Genomic DNA, 24,428 nt, shown 5'->3' on the forward strand with positions numbered 1-24,428 from the left:
ATGTTTAAAATACGCAAAGCTAAGGATGAGGAGCCAACTGCTCCGGGGCAGGGTGAGTAACCAGATTACTAAACACTAACAAACAATAAAATATGTTTGTTTGTTCAACTAAATGTGTACAGAACAGCCTTTTCTGGGGCACAATATGAACTACAGTTTGATCTAAGCTGTGTTCACATGCTCTTAACTTAAACAAATAATAATAATTAAATACATTTGTAAATGATGGAATTTATCTCATTTAATGACAGTGAGAATTAAAAAGAGGTCAAGGGTGCCTGGAGTTATGATTACACAGTATGTGGAAGAACTACCCGAAGGCATGACCACCCCAGACTTCACACGGAAACCCATTGCTCTAACTATTCAAGAAGGTAAGGTAAAACTCTACCTCTACAAGCAATCTAATTTCCTTTTGATTTTTAATGTTAACAGTACTTTCTTGTTGCCGTTTCCACAGGAAAACTGGCTATCTTTAGAGCAGTCATTACCGGCAAACCAACACCAACTGTGACCTGGATGAGAAATAATGGGGAAATTGATGAAGAAAGGTACAAAATCTGCCACGAGAAGAGTTCTGGTGAATACCAACTACAGGTGAGATCTCCGACCAAGTGTCATAAGAAATGCTTATTCAAATAACTTGCAATCTAAACAGCTGACGGATCAATAAGGCAGTCTTATACTATCTGCTTTTGCAAAAATACTGATAATCATGTATTGATCAATAGCTGCCTGATGTCTCAGTGGATCAAGCTGATACCTACAAGTGTTATGCCCAAAACGAATATGGAAAAGCCGTGGTAACTGCAGCACTTAATGTTATTGAGGGTCAGTTACTTTCTTTTTTTTTCCATTATACAATAAATCAAAAGGTATCATGAAGATAAATTACATCTGTCTTACTTCATTCTAATGTCCTCCCTGTTAGTTGGCTTTAAAAAGAACAGAGCCATGCAACAATCAAGAACAGGTACACAGCATCCATTTATTCTATAATATGTCAGTTAATGATGATGAGAGTTGTAACAATGCTGCTGGTTTTGTTGTAGCTATCCGAGAGACACCTGAAGACTTCAAAAAGGCCTTAAAAAATAAGTGAGTAGTACATTTACATGTATGATTGTTACCTTAAAGGGTTTAATAACAAGCTTTTAAAAATAAGCTTTTTTCCCCTTATTGTAGGGTTGACACTGAGCAAAAAGAAGACAAAAAACCCGAAATCGATGAGAAGTTTTGGGAACTGTTGATGAGCGCAGACAAAAAAGATTACGAAAGCATCTGTGCTCAGTATGGTGTCACTGATTTTCGTCGAATGCTGAAGAAACTAAGTGAGAAGAAGATTGAAAGGGAGCAAGAGCAAGAAAAGGTATGTTTGAGCCTCATCTACATGTGAATATAGCACCTACACAGCTAAAATCTATAATTTGATGAATGAATGCTGTTATATAAGAAATACAAACATTTTCACAGTATCACACTTTTATTTAAATTCCAACTTCTACAGGTTGTTGAAAGACTATGCAACCTAAAGCCCATTGAAATGAAAGATGACGGTGATGCAGAGTTTGAACTTGAAATGTCACTTAAAGACCCTACGAGCAAAATCTTCTTATTCAAGGTGAGACTTTTCCTTTTAAATGTTTACTTTCTCTCAACACAGACACTCTAACATCCACGCTACATGTTGTTCTGATATTTATGACTGATGACTTTATGTCTAAACAGGATGGAGTTATGATTCCTTTTGATGCAGACACAGAGGTAAAACATGGTTTGAGGCAAGTGGGAAAGAAGTATGTGTTTAGCATCAATGGTGTTGACCCCGAGGATGCAGGATTATACCAAGTGGAGGTTGATGGCGTTAAGATCTTCTCAACTGACTTCAAACGTAAGATGATGCACCAATCTACACACTTTACTGCACCGTGTCCTGTGACAGAAAATAGGAGATACCATCTTATGCTATGATTTTGTGCTTCGTCTAGTTCCACCTATAGAGTTTTTGTTCAAGATTCAAGACGTGAAGGCAGAGGAAAGAGAGGATGCTGTCTTTGAGTGTGTCGTCTCGCAACCTCTGAAAAAGATAACTTGGAAAGGAAAGAATATAGTACTGGAGCAAGGGGAAAAATTTGACATCCTTGTGTCAGACGACATGCTAATTCACACATTGGTGGTCAAGGACTGCCTGCCTTTGGACAAAGGAATTTACGCAGCTGTGGCTGGACTTGCATCCTGCAGCGCTTGGCTTATAGTGGAAGGTACGGATCATACATTTTGAATTTTGAATAGCTTTTCAGACTGTTCAACATAAGTTCATCAAATATTCTAACAAAATGTCCCATGAAGCATTAAAAATGTTGTGGTACAATGTATTTCCTATTAGCTGACAATGATCCAAACTCACTCGGAAAGAAGAAGGTTCGCAAAACAACCAGAGCAGGTGGTGGTGGAGCCGAACTTTTGAGGATTGCACAGGAGCAACAGTCTAAGGTACAGAAAGAGAGAGACGAGCTGGTTGCAAAGGCAAAGGCAGAGGCAGAAGCTGCCGCTGCAGCAGCCGCTGCCGCTGCAGCTGAGAAAGCAGAGGCCGAAGCTAAAGCAAAAGCGGAAGCAGAAGCCAAAGCCAAAGCTAAAGCTGAAGCTAAAGCTAAAGCTAAAGCCAAAGCCAAAGCTAAAGCTAAAACAAAGGCAAAGGCAGGGACAAAGGTAAAGAAGGAGGCAGAGGCAGGAGCAGGAGAAGCCACAGATGAAGGTACTGCTGTGGAAGGGGAAGAAGAGGAGGAGGAAGAGGAGGAGGAAGAGGAAGAGGATGTAGAAGAGGAAGAGGACATACAAGAGGATGGTGATGCAACAGAGGAAAAAGGGCCCAAAAAAGCTAAACCTAAATCATCAGATATCGAGGAGAAGATAGCAAAGGAGGGAGAGGCTTCTGCTGAAGTTGCTGATACTGTGGAAGAGGAGCCTGTTCAAGGAAAGAAAAAGAGAGTGAGAGCTGGCCCACTTGTTCCTGACACAATTGTTGGTAAGATGTGTCAGAACATATCAATTACTGCTATATCTTTTACATATTCTTGTTCCCAGTTAACAGTAAGGTTTTATTTCCTTTAGACCCAGGAGTATATTTCACCAGCGGACTATCAGATGTAACCACCATCATTGGTACTGATGCAGAACTGGTCTGCAGGCTGAGCAGAGACGACTGTGACGGAGTCTGGTTCAAAGATGGAAAAGAGGTGAGGAAAAGAGGCATTGCCAGAGCAATAGCATTCACCTTTAACCTTCTGAGATTTAAGTGTGTTTATGTGGTTGCTTTCCAGATAACCGCTACAGATGATATCTGTATTGTTAAAGATGGAACTTATCGCAAACTAATTATCAAACACTGCACAGAAGAAGATGCTGGAAAGTACAGATGTGAAGCTGATGGGCGTAAAACAGAAGCTGTGCTAAATGTTGAAGGTACTGAATTCAGAATCTATTTGAACGGAAGGAAACAAAAGGAACACTGTGAAAATATGTAAAACACTATTCTTTTCAGCTCAGCCACGAAAGTCACCATAAGATCTCTTTCTCTACTAGATCCTCCAAGAATTAACCCTGATGACCTCACTGAGTTCATAAAACCCGTTGTGATCAAAACCGGTAAGGATGCAGCATTCAAGGTGGAATTTATTGGCCGGGAACCCATGAAGATCCAGTGGTACAATGAAGGCGAAGAGCTATTGGAGGACACCCACATCAAGATCGAGAAGTCTTCCTCACACAGCCGTCTGCTGCTAACCAAGTGCAATCGCAAAACCACAGGAGAAATTAAGATTAAGATTAAAAATGAATGTGGAACAACTGAGGCCATCTCCCAACTTGTTGTATTAGGTTTGTAGGATGCATGCTAAGAACTGCATGTTCTAATTTTGTACAGAAGTTATATACATAATATAAGACAGGGATATGAGTGCAGTTGGTCTTTATCCTTTTCTCTTAATGCAGATAAACCAACAACACCCCTAGGCCCTGTGGATATTATTGAAAGTTCTTCAACTTGTATAGAGTTCAAATGGAGGCCTCCTAAAGACAATGGAGGCTCCCCTATCACAGACTACATCCTGGAGAGGCAGCAAATTGGCCGAAACAGCTGGAAGAAACTAGGCAAGATTGGCCCAGAGCCTAAATACAGGGATACCGATGTGGATCATGGAAGAAAGTACTGCTACCACATCAGGGCGGAAACTGATCAAGGCACCAGTGAAATGATGGAGACTGATGACATTCAGGCAGGGACAAAGGGTGAGGTCTTCTATAAGCACACTAAAATTCATTTGTGACAGTGTCTCAAATACATTGGCTGTTATTTAAAAAAAAAAAAAAAAAGAATTGGTGTGAGCCAGATAAAAAGTGACATGTTTTAATTTTATTATTCTTTCAGCGTACCCTGGACCTCCTTCTACACCAAAAATTGTTAGTGCTTTCAAAGACTGTATCAATCTTGCTTGGTCTGCACCCACCAACACTGGAGGAACCAACATTTTGGGATACAATGTGGAGAAACGCAAGAATGGCAGCAATCTGTGGGGCTTTGTCCACCCACCCAATGAGCCCATCAAGGGTAAGACCATTTCATAACTAGTGTTCAAAATGTATTTGTGCACAGTTTGAATTCAGATGTGACATTGCCCAGTTAAATTCTTTCTTAAACTCCAAAAGGACATGATTGTCTGTTTTACAGTCTTAACTATACTATTTGACATGCCAACAGAGAAAAAGTATGCAGTGAAGGATGTTGTTGAAGGCATCGAGTATGAGTTTCGCGTTTCAGCTATCAACATTTCTGGTGCTGGAGAGCCAAGTGCGCCTTCTGAATTTGTGATTGCAAGAGATCCGAAGAGTGAGTAATAAACAAATAAACACTATATTGTTATTATTGCAATGCTTAATTGCTCATATCTCGATTCTTTAATTGCCTAATTGTTTACACTCTCAGAGCCCCCTGGAAAAGTGATTGACCTGAAGGTGACAGACTCCACATACAGCACCTTATCGCTCGGCTGGACCAAACCCATAGAGGAGGAAGGTGTTCAAGATGAGGCCAAAGGATACTTTGTGGAGCTCAGACCAGCAGAAAACCCAGAATGGGGTCGCTGTAACTCCAGTGCTATCATTATGAACTCCTACACTATAATGGGTCTGAAGTCTATGGCTATGTACTGGGTACGAGTTGTAGCCACGAATGAAGGTGGAGACGGTGAGCCTCAAGAGTTGGACAACTATATCATTGCAATGCCCCCTCCAGGTGAGTCAATGGTAACTGTGAACTGTCAACAGTCAGAATTTGATACCTTTACCTTCATTTAATGCAATTTTCCTCATTAATTTTGTCTAAAACTCTTTCCACAATGTCACAGTGAAACCTCACTTCACTGATAAAAAACTGAAGAACTTCATGGTGATGAAAGCTGGAAACTCTGCTCGAGTCAACTTCAACTTTCAGGTACAGTATAGTACTCACACAAACAACACAGAGTCATTCAATTCCCGTCGAAAGACACTTCTTTGCTGCTGCTCAAGAAAAAAGTATAAACCCACATCTTAGCCTTGTACCTCCTGTTGTTAACAGGCCTCTCCAATACCAACTATCAAATGGCTGAAAGACGGACATCCTGTAGCCAAGCACGTGACAGTGAGCAACACAGACACGTCATCGCAGCTAATGATCCCCTCATCAGAGCGCGAAGACACTGGCATCTACACTATCATTGTCAAGAACCTTGTTGGCCAGGATAGCTCCAGTGTTGAGATAAGAGTCACAGGTACAGTGAAAAAAAAATCTGATCCGTAACAAAGATTAGATTATTCCAATGTGCTTTCAGAATTTAAACCTTTAAAATATGTTCTGCTTTTAAGGTGCAAATATGCAAAGAAAATGATGTCAGAGCTAAATGAAGGAAGCAAAAAGGTCTACAATAAAATACTGTCAAACACATTCACAAGTTTATACCATATTTTGTGTGCATTTTGGAAGTTTAAAGTGGGCAAAACCTAGTGCGTAGTCATTACCGCTGTATTTAGCGTAAACATAAAACATCAAGACACTAATTATCCTCTCTGACCTGTTTGTAGATGACCCCAAGCCTCCAGGCCCAGTGGAGCTGGATGAGAACGTGTCAGGAACAGTGACGGTCTCCTGGACTCCCTCTCCAGATGAGAAGAAAGACGACAGGCTGCACTACATGATCACCAAGCGTGATTCTGTTAAGCGTACCTGGCAAAATGTGGCAGACCATCTCTTCAATAACAAGTTCACTGCCATCAATATCATGCCTGGAAGGCAGTATCAGTTCCGGGTCTATGCCAGGAATGATATGGGGCTATCCAAACCCTCTGAGTCAGCGACCTGGGAAGTGAAGAGAAGAAAAGGCAGGTTAACAAAAGTGATTCAAAAGTGTGTAGTACAGAGCTGAAAGTTGTGAAACAATTAATTGATTAATTGAAAAGAAAACCAACAGATTAATATAAATAATGATGAAATAATTGTTAGTTGCAGCCCTAGTGTGGTTTAAAAGGCATAAACCCAAATGTAAATCAATGTAGGTATTCATAGAGCTGAAAAACAATTAGTTTAATCAATTGGTTGAGCCACGAAAGCTAACTGCCAACTATTTTTGTAATTGATTAATCATCTTGGCAATTTCTTTAGTACACATGCCAAACACTTGCTCTTTCCAGCTTCTAAAATGTGATGGTGAATGATATATCTTTGGGTTTTGGACTGTTGGTCTGGCAAATCAAGCTCTGAGTAGCTATCAGGCTCTGAGTAGCTATGATGAGTGTTTTTTGTTACCTTTTTGGCATTTCACAAAAGAGAAAATTATTGGCACATTGAAGTGAAAATAATCATCAGTTGCAGGCCTGGATGTGTACAAATCTGTTAGGAAACAAGTGAATGGATGTATGCACTTAACAGGAGCCTACCAGAAGTGTAGAAGAAGAATGAGAAAAATGCCTCTCTCCAGAAAGGCAATTAAAGAATATCACCGGGCTAAGTGCGTATGAGTAGAGCATAGTGCGTGGCAAACTGCAAGGTCGGTTATCACTGCTAATGACTGTTTTGTTTGATTTATGTACATGAAATGCACCATGAAAGGCAGAGCATTTTATATTCCTGCGTGTTCCGCCACAGACACCGAAGCAATTTAAATTAATCAATTAACAGACGACTAAAGGGAATGCAGCAAAGCAATGAGAACTGTATCCATCATTATGTATTACACCCTTTCAACTTTCCTTTCCTTTTTTGTATCCTTCCAGAAACATTTTCTCTGAACCTTCCTGCCTCTAAGGACTGCAGCTTTGAGACGCCTCCCTCATTCTCTGTTCCACTAAAAATGCACAACAGTCCAGAGAGCTACGAGTGCTACATGAGTTGTGCTGTGACAGGAAACCCCAGACCCCATGTTACCTGGTACAGAAATAACATCAGTCTCAACACCAACACTAACTACTACATCACTAACACATGTGGGGTCTGCTCCATGGTCATACTCAAAGTTGGGTCCAAGGACAGCGGGGAATACACCGTCATTGCTGAAAACCCTCTGGGCAGAGTGGAGTGTTCAACTAAACTTGCTGTTAAAGGTAAAAACACACTATGAATTATTTCTTCCGTCTTCAATTTCTACTCCTCTTGTTGGATGCTTTAACTATTTCCCTCTGCCCTTCCCCTCAGATTAGGGTGATGCTGTGGGCCTAAACTCCTGAAGGTGAATGAAATGTAAAGGATTTACTGATTTGAAACCTGCTGTCATGCGTGCTTTTTTCTGAATTACTGTATTAATGTGTTTAATTAAAAGGTGAAGAAGAAAATAAAGGATGGAAGGACAGAAAGTAATGAAGAGCTCTTAATAACTATCCACAAATGTTTGAAAGCACCAATAGCAAGTGTGACAGATTCAAACTAGGTTCAAGTGTGCTTGAATGTAAATTCTACTCAATTTATTTACTTGATGCAAAGAGCACTTTGACAAGAGACATCACAGATTCAGCATTAATTATATGCTAATCTTGCACCCAAGCATGTTTATGTATTGACTGTTTCTCCCTGAGCTGGGATTATAGCTAGTTTTCTTCTGCAGAAAATCTGCTGGCTTCTCTGAAATTACTACCTCATTGAAAATTGATAATATGATAATATGCTTATAACTGAGTATGTTTTAGTGCTTGAATAATTATGCCAAAATGTAAATAAATCTGACCTGTTCAACAGTGAACTGTCTTTCTTGCCTATCTTTAACCTAAATTTAATCATCATTTTCAATTTATGTATCCTATTCCACATAAATGCACACGTCAGAATGCTAAGACTCAAAGTGAAAATGTTCATATGCAGGTGTTTAGAAGGTAATGTTTATCAGGTTTACCAACAGGAAAGGAAACTTGTCTGGCCTTGATGCCCTTCTGAAAACTGTATGCCCACTGGCCACTGTGGCCTTGGTGCCTGGCTCTGTGCAAAAATGCAAAGGCTTTGTTTTTTAATGTTGAAGCTACTGTGCCTTTTATCAGCAACTGCTTTGATGCACTTCAACCAAGCACACTCACATATGAAGGCAACGGGAATGACACATTCACAGTTTTGAAAAGATCAAGGTAAGAAATGAATTGCCATTATTTGTGAGGCAAACGAATACATGCTTGTAATGAAAGCTGGGCTAGCTTGAGCTGCAGAAATAAATAAGACTGGATGGGAAACCTCAGTAGCCAACTTTCTGGGCGGCACTTTAGAAAGCAGAACTCTACTAAGGTGAGGTTCATTTTGACTTTCATACGACAAACATTCACTCTGGATCCAGCAGCATCTTGCCTCAGTTTCACCCGGTGTTGGCAGTAAGAGGACAGTTAGCTCACCTCTGAACCCTCACACTTAACTACAGGGGTTTCACTTTGAGACCATCAGTAAATTACTGTTTGAATTACACAAAACCAAGGTCATTTTCAATAGGTTTGTGCTGACTTGCCCATAATAGTGAAAATTATGTAAATGACATGTTTAATTTAGAATGTTAGTGATTTGTATTTATGTTATTCCTTAAAATTATTGACTATTTCTCCATTGGGACATTCACAAGATGTTAAAACTTGAATTAAATGTTTTTTTGATGGTTTGAAGTACAAGTGAGCCATCTCACTTTCTCTCACTTGCTCATTTTACACTGTTTTTTAAAAAGGCATTACTGCTCTTAGAAACACATTCATCTATTTAAGTGCAACCAAAATCTTATGGCCTTGATACCTCGGCATGTGGCCTTTGTGTCCAACCTTGTGTCAACCTCATGGTGGCGCTATAGGAAAGGTCAGGGGATCCAGCCATTAGGATTCATCCTCTCAGGACCATGAAGGTCTGTACAAAATTTAACAGCAATTCATCTGATAGTTGTTTCGATATTTCATTGTGGACCAAAATGGCGGACCAACAGACCAACACTGCCAACGTTAGAGGCTCTACTGTGGCATGAAAACAAATGCAATAGCGCGCCATGGCTACAATTTCTGTGCTTCAAGATGTCAATATACAGACTTGGGAGCTGGCCTTGTCTCTGCCCGTATTTATTGTCGCATTCAGGTAAAATCCAACAATTCGTCATTCTGTAACACCAAATACAAACCCATGCTCACCCAAAAAATATCAGAAGTATCAAGCTCCAAAATGTCTTATATAGGTCTAAAATGTTCCAGACTTTTTTTGTTTGTTTGTTTGTTTTGGTATAAATGAAAGTAAACTAGTAAGTTCCTATATCATATTTTTTGACTACTACCAGTATTTGACTATGAAGAAGCTTGTTTGCTGCAATCACTTTCAGTTTACCACATAGTCCTGCCATACTGTGAGGCATGGGCCTCTCCATGTTCTGACTTCACATGCACTGCTTCCGCTTTGCCAACTGTCACATGGCTTCAAATTTCTCTTTTACTGCGAACATGTGTTTGCACGCTTTCAGAGGATATTGCGAGTCTATTATGGAAAGTCATAAATAATAACATTTCATGTGCATGACTGAGTGCAACCTTGCAAACAACTGTGCATCTTCCTTGTAAAGTGCTAGGACATACTAATATTATCAGTGGCCACATGACATCCTGTTATTATAGAACTCTTTACTGGGAGTTTAGAGTAGTAGGCTTTGACATTTGAAAGCCTCTCACCACATGCCAATACTGTTTAGCAGTTCCTTATATGCTTAGAAAAAACATTACAAATACTGATGCTGTTGTTTCATATATAGTGCAATATATTCAGAGAAATTAAAAGACTCCTTTTTCACCACTTAGCCAGAAAGTTTTAGCCATTTTAGTCCAGTTTAATTAGAAAAAATATTTATAGAATTGACTATATTGGTTAGGTCGATGCAGTGTATTTCCATATGAAAATAAACACAAGGTTGCCAACACACAGATGGGGTTACCTTTGTCCATGTTCCATTTGGTTGTGTAAGGTCAGGTTGTTCTGTCATTGTTTTGCAGTGTAGAATTCAAAGCTCCTGACTTCAATGACCTCACGCAATAAATGCCTTCAAGAACATCAAGCCTCTCATATCGTCTTCCCATGCCTGAGACCAGTCATAGTTCCTATGCCACGCATCCGCTTTCATTACACTGCTTGAAATATCCGCACACACACACAATCGTGCTCAAACTGAGCATAGCTCTGTTATTACTAGGACCACAAGAACGGTGCTGTGACTTAACGTTCCAGCGAGCCAGACTCCGTGAGGAATCTGAGAGACTTATCACATGTAAATAAATATCCTCAAGGCGGTCAGGGTGTACAGATTCAGGAGATTTTCACATATTAGTATTTCTTTTTTTCTGGATGCTACTGTTTTCTTTTTTCTTGTAAGGCTGATAATGATAATGATTCTTTGATAGGCGCTACCTTCAAGCCTGATGTGCTCACATCTTTACAAAATCACTAATGACAGAATTAAGTTTGACATGTTTAGACAAGATTGGTGACATAGTCATCATCACTCCACCATCATATTTCAGCCCTCTATTAAAATAGATTTTTCACAGTAGTGTACGTTTACTCACATCTCTTAATACTGGCAGTTTAATGAACACAGCCATGCGGTTAATAAAGCCCAAATTAAATATTAGGGAAGGCAAAGTGTCACCTGTAGATATAGCGCATGTGGTGGGATGTATACGTTTTACTCCTTACATTGCGATGTCAACAGTGAGGCTGGTTTGTAATAGAAAATCTTGACTCATAAAATATGTGAAAAAGCCCTGTGCTGAACCAAATTTACATTTAAATTAGTTTCAGATAAACCATAGCCTTTGTGCCTAATAACACTTACAGAAAAGCATCAAATACATCTCCTGATACAACTCTCACAGACAGAGTCAGGCACTACAGTACTTCCTGATCAAAACAAAGCTTTTAATGACAAATAAGCTGTTGTTTGAATGTGCATTCAATTAGCTGTTTCCTTGTTTGCTGATTTCAAGACAGATTGACTTTTCCACTGCCAAACCCTAATTTAGATTTTTGTAACATTAGCTCATGTACAAAGACGGTCTGTAGCAGACTTGACAGTTTGTTAGATTACCCTTCTTGAAGGATACTGGGAACACACTTTCATCAATACAGTATGTTTAAAGATGCTATTCGAGACTGCTTAGACAACCAATAAACACATTATATTTTTAGCTGGTGTCAATAGGAGTCATTAGCACATCTAAATATTTATATAATGTTTTGGTGTTCTCATAATTTCATAAGAGTGTCAGCACGAGCGTGCTTGGCTGTCAACACTTTGCTCCGAATACAAACTTACTTTCAGCTCCAAGATCCAAGTGCGACTATACTGACTGACATAACAGACAAATCTAACAGCCAAGAGACAGACACATCATACCCGACCTCCGCATTTCTTTTCCTGAGGTGAAAGTGAAACTAATCTGTTGAAAAGTTGTAAATGACCATGCGAGAGGAGCAAGCTGCCAAACATGAGGAGAAACTATTACACAACAAAGTCAACTCAGAAGTTAACTTTCAGAAAAGCAGTGCATCAGATAATATAGAGTCTATGCATTGATATCAAAACAAGAATTGGCTTGATTCCAATTTTCAGGAAGAAAATGTATACCATTAGACCACCCCGAAGGAAGCTCCACAGTCACAGTCAGGGTCATCCCACCATGAGGCTTATAGCCAACCATAGCTTTCCCTCCTCCTTCTTGTGATTTATGCCAAAAACAAAAAAGCAATCCCCTTTCTTGGCAGGCACCAAGTCTGACAACGTGGGTGCTTGTCGCAGAGTCATTGGCATTCCTGTAAGGATTTAATAGCTTGAAGACCAGGGAGGCAACACTCAAATATCAGACTGGGAAGCAGCACCACTCAGGAGGATCACAGGGGTACTCAAGTAAGTTCATCATTCATCTTACATAGAGCACCACTCTTTGATGGAGGTGTTAAGTATTTAGAGTTGGCTACAGTCTTTAACACTGAACTAATCCTGTGGATGATTCACTTTAAACATCTAGTCCAAAGATAACACTAACTTAATGTGGCAAACTGTGGAAAGTGTTTGCCTATAAACACAGTTGAGCTGCCTTCTTTGACTAAGTGCTCTGATATGTCCATGCAGTATTTTAGTTTTCAATCACTCGCATTGTTTAAGGCACAGCAGAATGGCTCCAAGATCCTCCTGCTCTCTTTACTCAAATGTGTATTTTTATTTCTATTTTGTATGAGTGTTCAGTTTAAGGTTTGTTCAAGTTTAAATCAGAAGTAATAAGGTTATCTGAGTCTTTTTCCTGGAGTTATGGAGAAATGCAAATATATGCTAATGTTCACTACAAAAAGCAATAGGGCTTATTATAACAGTTCACATTAAAAGCTAAAGTTTGTGTAGTCACAAGATCTTACACAGACTTTAGTCTGGAAAGTTGGCAAATCGAAATACTTCATTAATATTCACAATTCTATTTATTCTTCTGTTACACACAGATGACTATCTATAAGCTATTTAAAAACCACGGCAGCCCTTTGACAACTTCATGACTTAGAAAAAAAAATCTATTCTGACTAGCATCCTTCCTTTGTCAAACTCCCTGCTTTCATTTTTACATGAACCACAACACCGCACAGTTCCTACTTCACATTTTCACTTTCTCCCGTTTTTACTGTCACTGAAAGAGATTGTAAAACAATCTCTCTCTAACTAGGGCAGAAAGAGAGCTTGGTCATAGACCAAACTAAGCAAACCTGCCACTCTCAGCTCCATCACATGATCAGCATCAACGCCGACTCCATAGATAGCCACATGCTTTCTGGACATGCCCTCAGTGGCGTCTTGTTTTAATCATTTTTATGATGCTCTTACTCTCTGCAGTATACTGTCCCGTGCTGTGTTTCAGCGCTCGTCACAAAAGCAGCTGGTAGCATGAACAGCAGCACGCAGCACAGGCCACATGAAACCCATAAAAAACAACTTTTAGAGCGAGGAGTCTGTGTGCTCAGAGTGCAGCTCAAAAAGCACAAAAAAAAACTAAACTTCTTAGAATTAGCATTCATGAGCACTCTGTCAAAAAGAAAAAATCAAGTTCAACAGCAAGCAATGCGTAGCCATGTGAAATGCTCATCATATTTAGTTTATGCTGTATACAGTTACAGCATATTTAGCACAAGACTTTTCATGTTACCATATACAGAACTACCTCAAAAGGTGAAATAATTCAGACACTGATTTAGTTGCTGCATTGACAAACCAAGTTAGGTGAAAACTATGACATGTCAACAGTTGGGTTGTAATAATGATCATTTTCATTTCTTTCTGTGCCTCAGAAAACCAGAATAAGGTAAAATACTGTGAATAAACTTGCTATACTGAGCAGGTTCCAGCATAGTACGACTAACTCATCATGTCAACAGTGATTTATTAGCATATTAAGATGTTCAAGATGGGATGTTCACAGTTTTATGTGGCATGTGACCTATCAGATGACAGTTCAGTGTTCTCATCTTTCAACTTGTGGACCACTGACACCCTAGAACATCACCGGGTACTGGGTGATGCTAGGTTTGTGCAAGTACTTTACAAGAGAGGTGATGGGTAGTCAATCATATCTGAAATGTGTCTACTTCATCATCAACACTGAGGCAGTTTTTCAACAGTTACTTCTTAACATTTAACATTTTGAACATTTAATGATGCTGATAAATCTCACGTCATTGTTCATTCAGGTCTCCTTCTTAGGAGTGCTAAAGTTTCTGTTGTGAAGAAATAAAGGATTCACTTTGGACTGTCTCTGACTGATTGCATGAAATATTCCACAAACTTCATAAAGTTACATTATACCCAGAATTCAACCTAATTTCAGCTAATTAGTGTTAGCTAAATCTGCCATCTCCGGCAGGTTTGTGTCCACTATGACAGAAAAGCACATGATTACAGGTTGCTTTAAAGACAAATGTAATGGACGGAAATAATGTAATTATGTGTCTCTCCGCTGTATACTTACCCTCTGTCTACACCATTTTCAAAAGCTTACCCAGAGACAAAGCAGATGCATTCATTTCCTGTAATTTATCACATGAGCCTGACAAGGCGCGCCATTGGCTGACTTACTGCTCCCACCTCAGGAGACATTACTACAGTGTGAGCGGTGCTTCATAAGATAGACCCAGAATTCACCGCCAACTAATTTTAAAAGCAATTTTAATCGATCTAATCGATTGTTTCAGCCCTAGTGCAGACACATCAAACTGTTGGTCCAGCTGGGTATTTTAAGTATACAACCTGTAGTGAAAATTCTTCTTCTTGTCGTTCTAACTGGTCTTGTGACAAGGGAAGCGGTTTCAGAGCAAAGAGTTACAGAGTCCAGACAGCACCACCAATATTTAGTTTAAGGACACAGATTTTCCCAATCAATATTTCACATTTACTCTCAGCAATGCACGTAAGGAGTATACACTGTCTGTTTCAATCAATTTTCAATCAGTTACAAATAGCGTACAGCATGTCTGTGTGTGGTGTTGATGTTAGTGGTGGGTGCAGATTACAATCAATATCTGGGAACACAAGCATCTCTCCACCAAACTTAAAAACCGAAGACTTTGGGCAACAAATTGTACAGGGAATAACAGGAGATTCCTGCAGCTATATATTATAACTCCAGGCAATACCCTGCATGTTGTCACAGTCACCTAAAACTAACATTTGAACCAACACTGTAATGAAGATGTAAATTCCTGAGCAATGCAATAGAGAATGGCTTGGGAATCTCAAGCAATTTACTGCAGCTTAATTCACCCGAGGCTTAAATTTGTTTTTCTATTTTCTTCTCTATTGCCTGTATATTGCCAATATATCAGCAGTCTTGACGAATGATGATTGCCTAAAGGTTATGGCATCTCACTGTAAGGAAATAGGCTGTTGCTCTGATAGCAAAGACTTGTGTTAACATTGGCTAAGTATCTAAAACTGTTTGTCAGAAAGCAAAGATCAAACTCCAGTCTTTTAGACAAAGTGAAACTCACCAAATTACCCCACGTGGATCGGTGAGGTCTGACAAACGTGTAGGATGCATTTCTTTTCTATTAACACATTTGGAAAGCAGATTTTTCTTAAAATTCTGAAACCTTTAGACACACATTCATAAACAAGAAAACATGGCTCCGTAGTGCCAAGAGCGGTCAAAAACTCAACAGGGGACATCAGAGCCAATTTTAAAACTTACACATTGCTATGAAATGTTGGCAAACTTGGCAACATTAAATTCAAGGGCACCATAAGAAATGCATAATTTTATTGAATCAGTAAATATTACATGACTGAGTCCAACTACTGGAAAGACCTCACTAAGGTGATACATTATGATGACTCCAAGTGAAGAAAATAAAACATTAAATAGCAGATTTAAGTAAAATACTGTACTATAGACAACGTATTCATAGTATTTTGGTGTCTGGTATTGGCGTGATTGTGTCTTACACAAATTTACTTCTAAAACTCGTAAGATCACAGTGCAACAAACAAACATTAGAGAGGGGCAAATGTTTAGTAATATAATTATGTGCCCCAGTCATGTTAAGTAAATCTACTGTATACCTAACATGTTCTTGGCTTTCTAAACAAATATTAGCATTTCTGTAAATCCCTTTAAGCCCCAGCAACACTGGATCCATTACAATTAATGTTCCATCAGTCTATTTTTGTGAAGTGACATTTGTCATTCTAAGTTTAGCTACCATGTGGGTAATGAAAGATTGCTATGTTCTAGTAGAGATGCCTGCTGCGAATGGAACTGACACATCATAAAAAAGGTTGATTTGATAAGCATGGAGTCATTTGAACATGAGCCAGCATGCTGCAGCTTAAAGTGACAACAAATACCCTTGAATAATGATAGTTGAAGCCTGGCAAGAAATTACATCATGAGGTTGATGTGAAACTCTGCACTACCGTTCCGATTTCAAGAGGATTTTATTTTGGGGAATGTGATAACACTCAGCATGCAGCCACAGATGATCAGGTTTTGTGTCTTTCACTGCATACTGAGAGTCTGCAGTAGAATCACGGCCAAGTGGCAGAGCTTTTTTTGAACAAAAAGCATTTTTGCCACTGTAATAGGTTTTACTGTTGATTTTGTAACGCCTGGGCCTGTAGAGAACTGTAATGTTCGTTTCAATTAATCAGGCAATCCAGGATCTTCCAAATCACAACAATTAACAAAAATCGAACGAATCCTAGCATTACTCAAGGAAGTTTGCGATTTGTCTGTTATCGCCACGATATCTCAAAATATAACTATAGTTGTCAAATGGGAAGAGCTTGCAAATTCAGCCAATCACTGCACTTTTCTCAGTCTAGGTCTATTTGGTTCGATGCCAAAGGAACTCTCCCACCATCAGCTGAGGCTCTCAGGCACAGCCTCTGCCTAAACCTCAGACAAACTAATTATTTCAGACATTATTACAGCAAAATGACACTTGAAAGCTACAAGTAAATTATTAATCGCTATTTGAATATATCAGTAGAGACATAAACACTGTGTTTAAATCCCTTCCATCATCTATTGCAGTTGTCGACATCTCGCTGAATCCATCCAGGAATTAAACCAGCCAAGATGTTTAGACGATCAGTAGTGACGGATGGGACAGCCGCTGGCCAAGGTAAGCACTAAGCGTGATCTCATTTTCTATGGGTGGTATTAGAGAAGGACGGCCAATATCAAGCGTGTCTGCACAACATATAAACAGTTTATATTTGATCTTTTATGTCAAATTCTGAAGATCTAGTCGCAACACAGAGGTGAAAAATAACCAAATAAAACCAGTAATCTGAGCCTAGAGAGAAAAAGAGAAAAAAAAAGCAAAAAATAGAATCCTCTGATTAGATAAAGTCTTAAATCTAAAAGACGCTTGTCTTAAATATATATTTTTCCCTTAATGACAACAAAAAACAAAAGTTCAGTATTTTTACAACCTTAAGTAGTATTCGAGTCAACTTGGGATGCGTCTGACTCAGACTCAACAGACAATAACGAGATGAAACATTTCCAGGTCAGAGTCAAACAGAATTGACAGAACAAGGTTTGCAAGGAGATCTATTTGTGAATATAAAGAAAATTGTGAATATATCTAATGTGTATTTTTATTTCTGTCTTACAACATCTTACAACTCCAGTTCCAAAAAAAGTTGGGATGCTGTGTGAAACATAAATAACACTGAATGCGATCATTTGGTGATCCTTTTTGACATCTTCTCAATTGAAAACAGTACAAAGACAATTTTTTAAAGTTTTACCTCATCAGCTTCATTGATTTTTGTAAATATCTGCATATTCTGAATTTGTTGACAGCAAGACGTTTGAAACAAGTTGGGACAGGAGCAACAAAAGACTGGAAAGGTTGTGGACTGCTCCAAAAACACCTGTTTGGAACATTCCACAGGTAAACAGGTTGATTAGTAACAGGTGATAGTATCATGATTGGGTATGAAAGGGGCATCCTGGAAAGGCTCAGTCGATTACAAGCAAGGATGGAATGAGGTTCATCACTTTGTAAACACATGATTGGATAAGGGATCGGGAGTTCATTTGCAAATGATTCAATTTTAATTTACATTTTACACAGAATCCCAACTTTTTTGAAACTAGGGTTTTACTCAGACGTAAACGGTCTTTAGCTGTAATACAGTTCAAATCAATTTATTCAAAAAGTTCAAGGCTGCAGTTGGTCTGCAATTACTGACCATACTTAGACTGTACTCATATCAAGACATGTACTCATCTCGGCTATTCAGGGCCAACAGGAAATCATAAAGAAGTAGACATACATCAATGTCGTCATCACAACGCTGTACACTGAGAAGCACATGAACTTCACAGGCACAATGCTGCAATGCACCTGAAAATGATGAGCGGAATCTGATATTTTTGTGTATTTATAAACTCTGGTAGACATATACCACTGTATAATGCTGCAACCTGACACGCACAGACAAGAAAAGAAAAATGTTCTGTTTTTTTTTTTTTTACATATTACACTGTTTAAGCTGTGCTGATGTGATTCAGCCTCATCTGCCAAATCTTACATGCAGCCATTCAGTGGACCAAATGTAAAAATACAATTTTATTTCCTGTCCCTCAGTTTAATTATTAAATCTAATCCTTACTACGATGTTAATGCATTGCTGACATGTGCTGTATATATGCTCTTTAACATGTGCCTTATCAGGTCCTGATGCAGAGCATTGCAATGGTAAGAAGGTAGGCTTAGGGGACAACAGAGAAGCTGTCACCAGCTGTCGTTTTACTTATTTCCTGACTGCTCACGAAGGCATGAAGAACTGATATGGATTTATTAATATACCGTATCAATGTACATACATTGTGTGCGTGGATATGTAGGTGCATCACTGCATATCTGTTTTCAGGATGAACTTTAGGCATGGATTCAGGGGAAAGAAAAAAAAAGATAAAGTTATTGAAATGCAAATGTATTGAACATGTGACACAAGACAGCCTTCCAAACCAGAGCCACATAAATACAGCTCTGAATGAAAATAAACTAGTACTCGAGTAACATTAAACATTCTAATATGTCATGTATTAGAATGTGTCTCAGCATGGTTTACGTGGGTGATGATTTGACTACAAAACAGCAACATGTTTTGAGGGTTGGATATGATAATGCTCATGTTTTTCATTCGCTTCTCTGTTTAAGTGTCAAACGTATTGTCGCTGACATTTCATTTTCCAATGCTGACAGTGGGGATCAAGAAAAAATCTAAGGTCCCCGGGGTGATGATTACACAGTTTATCGAGACGCTGCCAGAGGGCAAGAGCCATCCAGACTTCACCCGCAAGCCGATTGCTTTGACCATCCAAGAGGGTAGGACTGACAGTATAACTATGATTTTAGACATTAATAGCACAAAATATTTGAAGGGGAAATTTCCATGATTCTGCATAATGGATTAGATCCATGACTTTTGTGCAATAGGCCAGTGGGAGCAGCACAGCCCTGCCATTCAGCACCCAGACTCCTGTGTCAGTCAGATAAAATTAAACTCACATGGACTTCAATTTAAAAACGGGAAAAGTGATAAGATTATCAAAAGTCTATGCTGTTATCATTTTGCATTAGAAAAAAATTCTCCACTGTTTGCTTTCGCAATGCACAAAAGTGGTATCATACAGTTCAATCATTCTGTGTCTTACAAAGTATACATGGGTATAGGTATATTATAAATTGAGAAGAACTTGAGGTGACCTTGTTTGTCTTTTTTCTTTACAGGCAAATTTGCTTTTTTCAAAGCCATTGTCACTGGAGACCCACAGCCGACCGTTACATGGAGCAGAAATAATGGAGATGTGTCTGATACCTCAAGATACCAGACTAAATATGATCCCAACTCCAATGAGCATACATTTGAGGCAAGTGATACGGGCTATCGAATCACAGCGATACTATACAACATTGTGCTGATGTAAAGGAGCGGTAAAAATAGCACAGAGAAAAACAGAGAATGAGGGAGAAAAAAAAAGCAGCAGCTATTGCATTACACTAATGCCTTCTGACCCCTCAGTATGCTTTTACTAATGACTTTTTCTATAATAAGGAGGTTTCACTCATCCTGAGAGGAGCAAACTCAACAAAACAGTTGCAGTTACATGAAATGGGCAGGACACGTCCATGCCCATATCCTGCCAACTCTTTGATGTATGTCTCAACTGTTTGTGATTGAAAATGCAAAATAAAAGGTACACAGTTATGCAAGGAAGCCAGGTACTGATCAAGCAGTGGGCAGAGCCTGTCGTTATACCAAAGCATTTCCATCAAATCGATGTGTCATGTGCAAGATGTCACAGGGATACACATTTATTTCTATTACTATTCATTAGACACTGCAGTGGTTCTCACCCGAGGGTACTCCCCTAGTGGATACCTCTGCAGTTGCTAAGAGGTGCATGGAAAGACTACAGTAGCTTAATTTATTTGATGAAACAGAAACTATGATTTAATAAAAAACATATCCACACTTCTGCATTTATGGGAAAAATAAATATACCAATACTATTAGATGCTACACTGATCTCTAATATGTTTATGGTATCACATAACTAATAATGTAGGTTTGTCATAGGTGTTTACCTATGATAGGACGACTACACAGACACATCATGAACCTGATCGGTGTTTAACACCTTGACACCACGTGCTGCATAAAAACAAACTAGCATGTGAGCAGAGAAGTTGAAATAGATTTCTAAAAATAATGGATAAATGGTCAATAATTCAGTTACTTCCACTCCAAATGGTAGTAGTACAAATGCAAACTGGACCAAACCAGAAAAAACCAAGGCCAAGGTTAACAATAACCATAATATCCACTTTTAAAATAATACCCACTTGAAATGGCCAAATTAAAATCACAACCACTTGAATGAATGGTGTCAATTAATGGGCACTTGAGCTCATCTGATAGGCTGGCTGTGGGGGCACATAGCCCATTCAACAAAAAGGTTGGGAATCACTGCTGGACAGTATACAACTTAATGACAAACATATTTATATGCCTCATGTCTTCCAGATGCCAAATGTTATGCCGGATCAAGCTGATACCTATAAATGCTTTGCCATAAATGAATATGGACAAGCCGTGGTCACAGTTGTTCTGAATGTTATTGAAGGTAAGGACTGTTTGCTTGCTGTGGATGTGACAAATTAATGTAAGCAATATTATGCAGAGTCATTTTATCTGACATGGCACACAGACTCCCACATGTACTTCAAATTGAGCACACTTGGATCCAAATTTGACACTTTACTACATCATGCCCTTGCGTGTATTACACTCATTCAGTACTTATCACTCTGCAGTCCCTCTTGTATGTTAATTACATGATTATGTTAATAATGTGAGTACCCACTTCTGCTTTCAGTTGGTTACAAAAAGACCAAAGCCACACAGCAAGCCGCTGAAGCCACTGATGGGAATTTTAAGACTGTACTAAAAAGGAAAAGGTAGGTTTTTGTTAAATGCAGTCCGTTGATGGGTGATATAGATTTCTACTGTCAACTGAATGCATCTTATTCTAATTTCCAGTAAGATCCGGCCAAAATCTGAGCAAGCTGAGAAAAAAGAGGGTGAGATTGATCCGAAGTTTTGGGAGCTCTTAATTAGTGCTGAAAAGAAAGACTATGAAAGAATCTGTGCAGAGTTTGGAGTGACTGATTTTCGCTGGATGCTCAAGAAACTGAATGAAATGAAGAAAGAAAGGGAGGAAGAACAAGCTGAGGTTTGTCATATTGATAGTTTGCTTTTTTTTTTTAGTGCAAGGTTTGATGCTGACTACACATGCTCAGTAACAGAAGACAATTCTGTAACCATTCATTTGAAATTATTCTCATTTGCTTTTATCTTATTCTGCTTTTGTGCCAGTTCGTCAGAAACTTGTCCAACCTGAGACCCATTCAGGTCAATGCAGATGGTACTGCTTCCTTTGAACTTGACATGGACCTTATTGAGCCAAGCAGCTCAATATACCTGTACAAGGTTGGTGTGAAAACATTTTTTTTTTTTGTTTGTTTTGCACTGTTATGATGTTTTCCATTTTAACTTAAATGAGTGGCATTTCGGTAGCTCCTATCTTGCCACTATGTTTTGCAAGCACAATTTGAAGCATCAGAAAAGGAACTTCATTTGAATATTTCCCCCACAGGACGGAGAAATGATCCCATATACAAAGGAGTTGGGAGACAAGATGAAGCACAGCCTTAAACAAGTGGGGAAAAAGTATATTTTCAGTATGAGGGACCTTATGCCAGACGATGCTGGACTGTACCAGTTGGATGTAGGGGATGTGAATATGTTTTCCACTGATTTTAAAAGTAAGTTTTACACTTGCACACATGACAAATTAGTAAACCTATTTAAAGCAAAGGAAGACAGTGCTTTTGATGCATAACACAAACACTAACCCTAGTTAAAATAAACAACATCAACCGTGTTTTTAATAATTATCATTCATGCAGAAATAACAAACTATTTTAATCAAAAGTTTTTGTTGTATTTCAGTCCCAGTGGTGGATTTCTTGGTGAAAATTCAAGAGGTGAAGGCAATCGAGAGAGAAGATGCTGTTTTTGAGTGTGTCCTGTCAAATCCATTCTCCAAGATTTTGTGGTTCGGCAAGAATTTACCACTGGAGCAAGGGGATAAATATGATATCCAGGTTTCAGAAGACAAGCTCATTCACAGGCTGGTGGTCAAAGACTGCATGGTAGTAGACAAAGGAATTTATTCTGCCTGCGCAGGAATAAAATCTTGCAATGCATGGCTTGTCGTTGAAGGTGAGATATTACACTGCGCCAACAGACTAACTGACAATAATTAGCAATGAATAATGATAATGGTTTAAAATTGAATATTAATGAGAAAGAGTCAGATGTCTCATTCATCTTACCAATTATTGTTCTTCATGTCATGGCATTTTCAAGTGCTCACTCACAATTTTGTTTTCCCAATCCAGCTGATAAAGATGCCCAAAAGGGCAAAAAAACAGCAAGGAAAACAACAAAGGCAGGAGGATCTGGGATGGATCTGCAGAAGATTGCCCAAGAGCAACAAGCAAAATTAGAGAAGGAGAGAGAGGAAAGGAAAGAACAGATTAAAGAACAGATTAAAGAAGCCGAGGCAGCTGCACCACCACCTGAATCCCCTCCAGCTCCTGCGCCCAAGAAGGCTCCAGCTGTGGCTGAACCTAAGGCAGCGAAAGACCCCGAACCAAGTAAGAACGCCAACCACGAGGTTTATGAGACGGGGGCTTAAATTCACAAATACAGTAAGGGTAACTCCTGAAATTTAATCAAGACAAATACTTTGAGGATCAAAATTGTAATTCCTGAATATTTAATCATTCGTGATTTCTTTTTCAACTTCATTAGTTGCATCTTAATACTTGCTATTATATACTGTTGATATAGCAACCACTAACTCTTTTCATTGGTTGGTAGGAAAGGCAAAGGAACCAGCTGCAGTGAAACCACCAGTTGAGGAAGTAGTAAGTGCTGGTAAGAAACCTGAATGGCCATCCGCATGCAAATGTGAAGAAGACAGCTATCTGAAATATAATGGCTTCAGTTAAAAGATTCTTTATCCTGATATTTACTGATTTACTTTGATAAAACATCTCTGCATCAAGAATGTTGTTTAGGCTGAGGTCACTGTAAAGTTTTGGCTGGTCTTTCATCAATGCTGTGTTGTGAGCTCATTATGTGATTGCCTGTTTTAATGTCAAGTTTTGTTTAGGAGTATATAGCCAATTTAGATTTCAACGGATAAGGCAGGTTGCTATGCTTCTCCACAGTCCCGTACTTTGGTCTGCACCGTCTGATTAAATGTCAGTCTTGTGTTTTTAGTTCCTGAAATCATGTCGTGAAATATGCTCAGAATTACTGGAACACGGGATTTAATTAATGCAGACTCTTTTCACCTCTCCACAACTCTCTCTTTCTCAAGAATACTTACTGAGATGCAACAAAGGGAAATTTAAAAAGAAACGGAATACAGTTTTAGGCACCATACCAGTGCCTCTGCATGTATTAGCCCATTTTTATATAAACTGTGTTTCAAAGCACCCTGCAGTTTCAAGATTTTTATGATTGTGTTTCCCTCCATTCAATAAGCAGCCACTTATTCATTCCACTGACATATGGGAATAATCTTAACATGCCTGTATTTGTTGTAGTTCTATCTAAATATTATCTCCGGTCTTAATGCTACATTATTACCGCTTCAGTGTTTTCGTATGTGCAGACTGGTTGGAACAGAAGACAGACAGGACACTGATTTTCACACTCTCCTAAAATAGTCTTAAGAACTTTCTGTCCACTATGCCTTTTCTCCATGAAGTTCAA

At 38.9% G+C, this 24,428-nt stretch overlaps 1 protein-coding gene across 1 annotated transcript; it reads left to right on the top strand.

Moving 5' to 3' along the window:
- Nucleotides 1-23,340, top strand: LOC121612324 (immunoglobulin-like and fibronectin type III domain-containing protein 1). The gene is made up of 32 exons (XM_041945144.1): nt 1-52; nt 252-374; nt 461-597; nt 732-831; nt 932-973; nt 1,053-1,098; nt 1,186-1,369; nt 1,508-1,621; nt 1,729-1,891; nt 1,989-2,261; nt 2,387-3,025; nt 3,112-3,236; nt 3,321-3,462; nt 3,583-3,876; nt 3,991-4,287; nt 4,427-4,606; nt 4,757-4,885; nt 4,982-5,290; nt 5,403-5,488; nt 5,615-5,807; nt 6,118-6,414; nt 7,306-7,632; nt 19,277-19,399; nt 19,511-19,561; nt 19,805-19,944; nt 21,102-21,201; nt 21,454-21,535; nt 21,618-21,810; nt 21,954-22,067; nt 22,234-22,402; nt 22,590-22,862; nt 23,042-23,340. Exons 1-32 carry the CDS (start codon nt 1-3, stop codon nt 23,338-23,340), a joined length of 5,796 nt encoding a protein of 1,931 aa, XP_041801078.1.
- Nucleotides 23,341-24,428: the final 1,088 nt, after the last annotated feature.

This window comes from Chelmon rostratus, chromosome 2 (assembly GCF_017976325.1).
Source record: "Chelmon rostratus isolate fCheRos1 chromosome 2, fCheRos1.pri, whole genome shotgun sequence".
Taxonomy (NCBI): domain Eukaryota; kingdom Metazoa; phylum Chordata; class Actinopteri; order Chaetodontiformes; family Chaetodontidae; genus Chelmon; species Chelmon rostratus.

Coding starts and splice junctions, on each gene's coding strand:
- LOC121612324 (XM_041945144.1), top strand. CDS start 1: ATGTTTAAAATACGCAAAGCTAAGGATGAGGAGCCAACTGCTCCGGGG. Junction 1,892..1,988: donor CTTCTCAACTGACTTCAAAC/GTAAGATGATGC, acceptor TGCTTCGTCTAG/TTCCACCTATAGAGTTTTTG. Junction 21,536..21,617: donor ACTGTACTAAAAAGGAAAAG/GTAGGTTTTTGT, acceptor TCTAATTTCCAG/TAAGATCCGGCCAAAATCTG.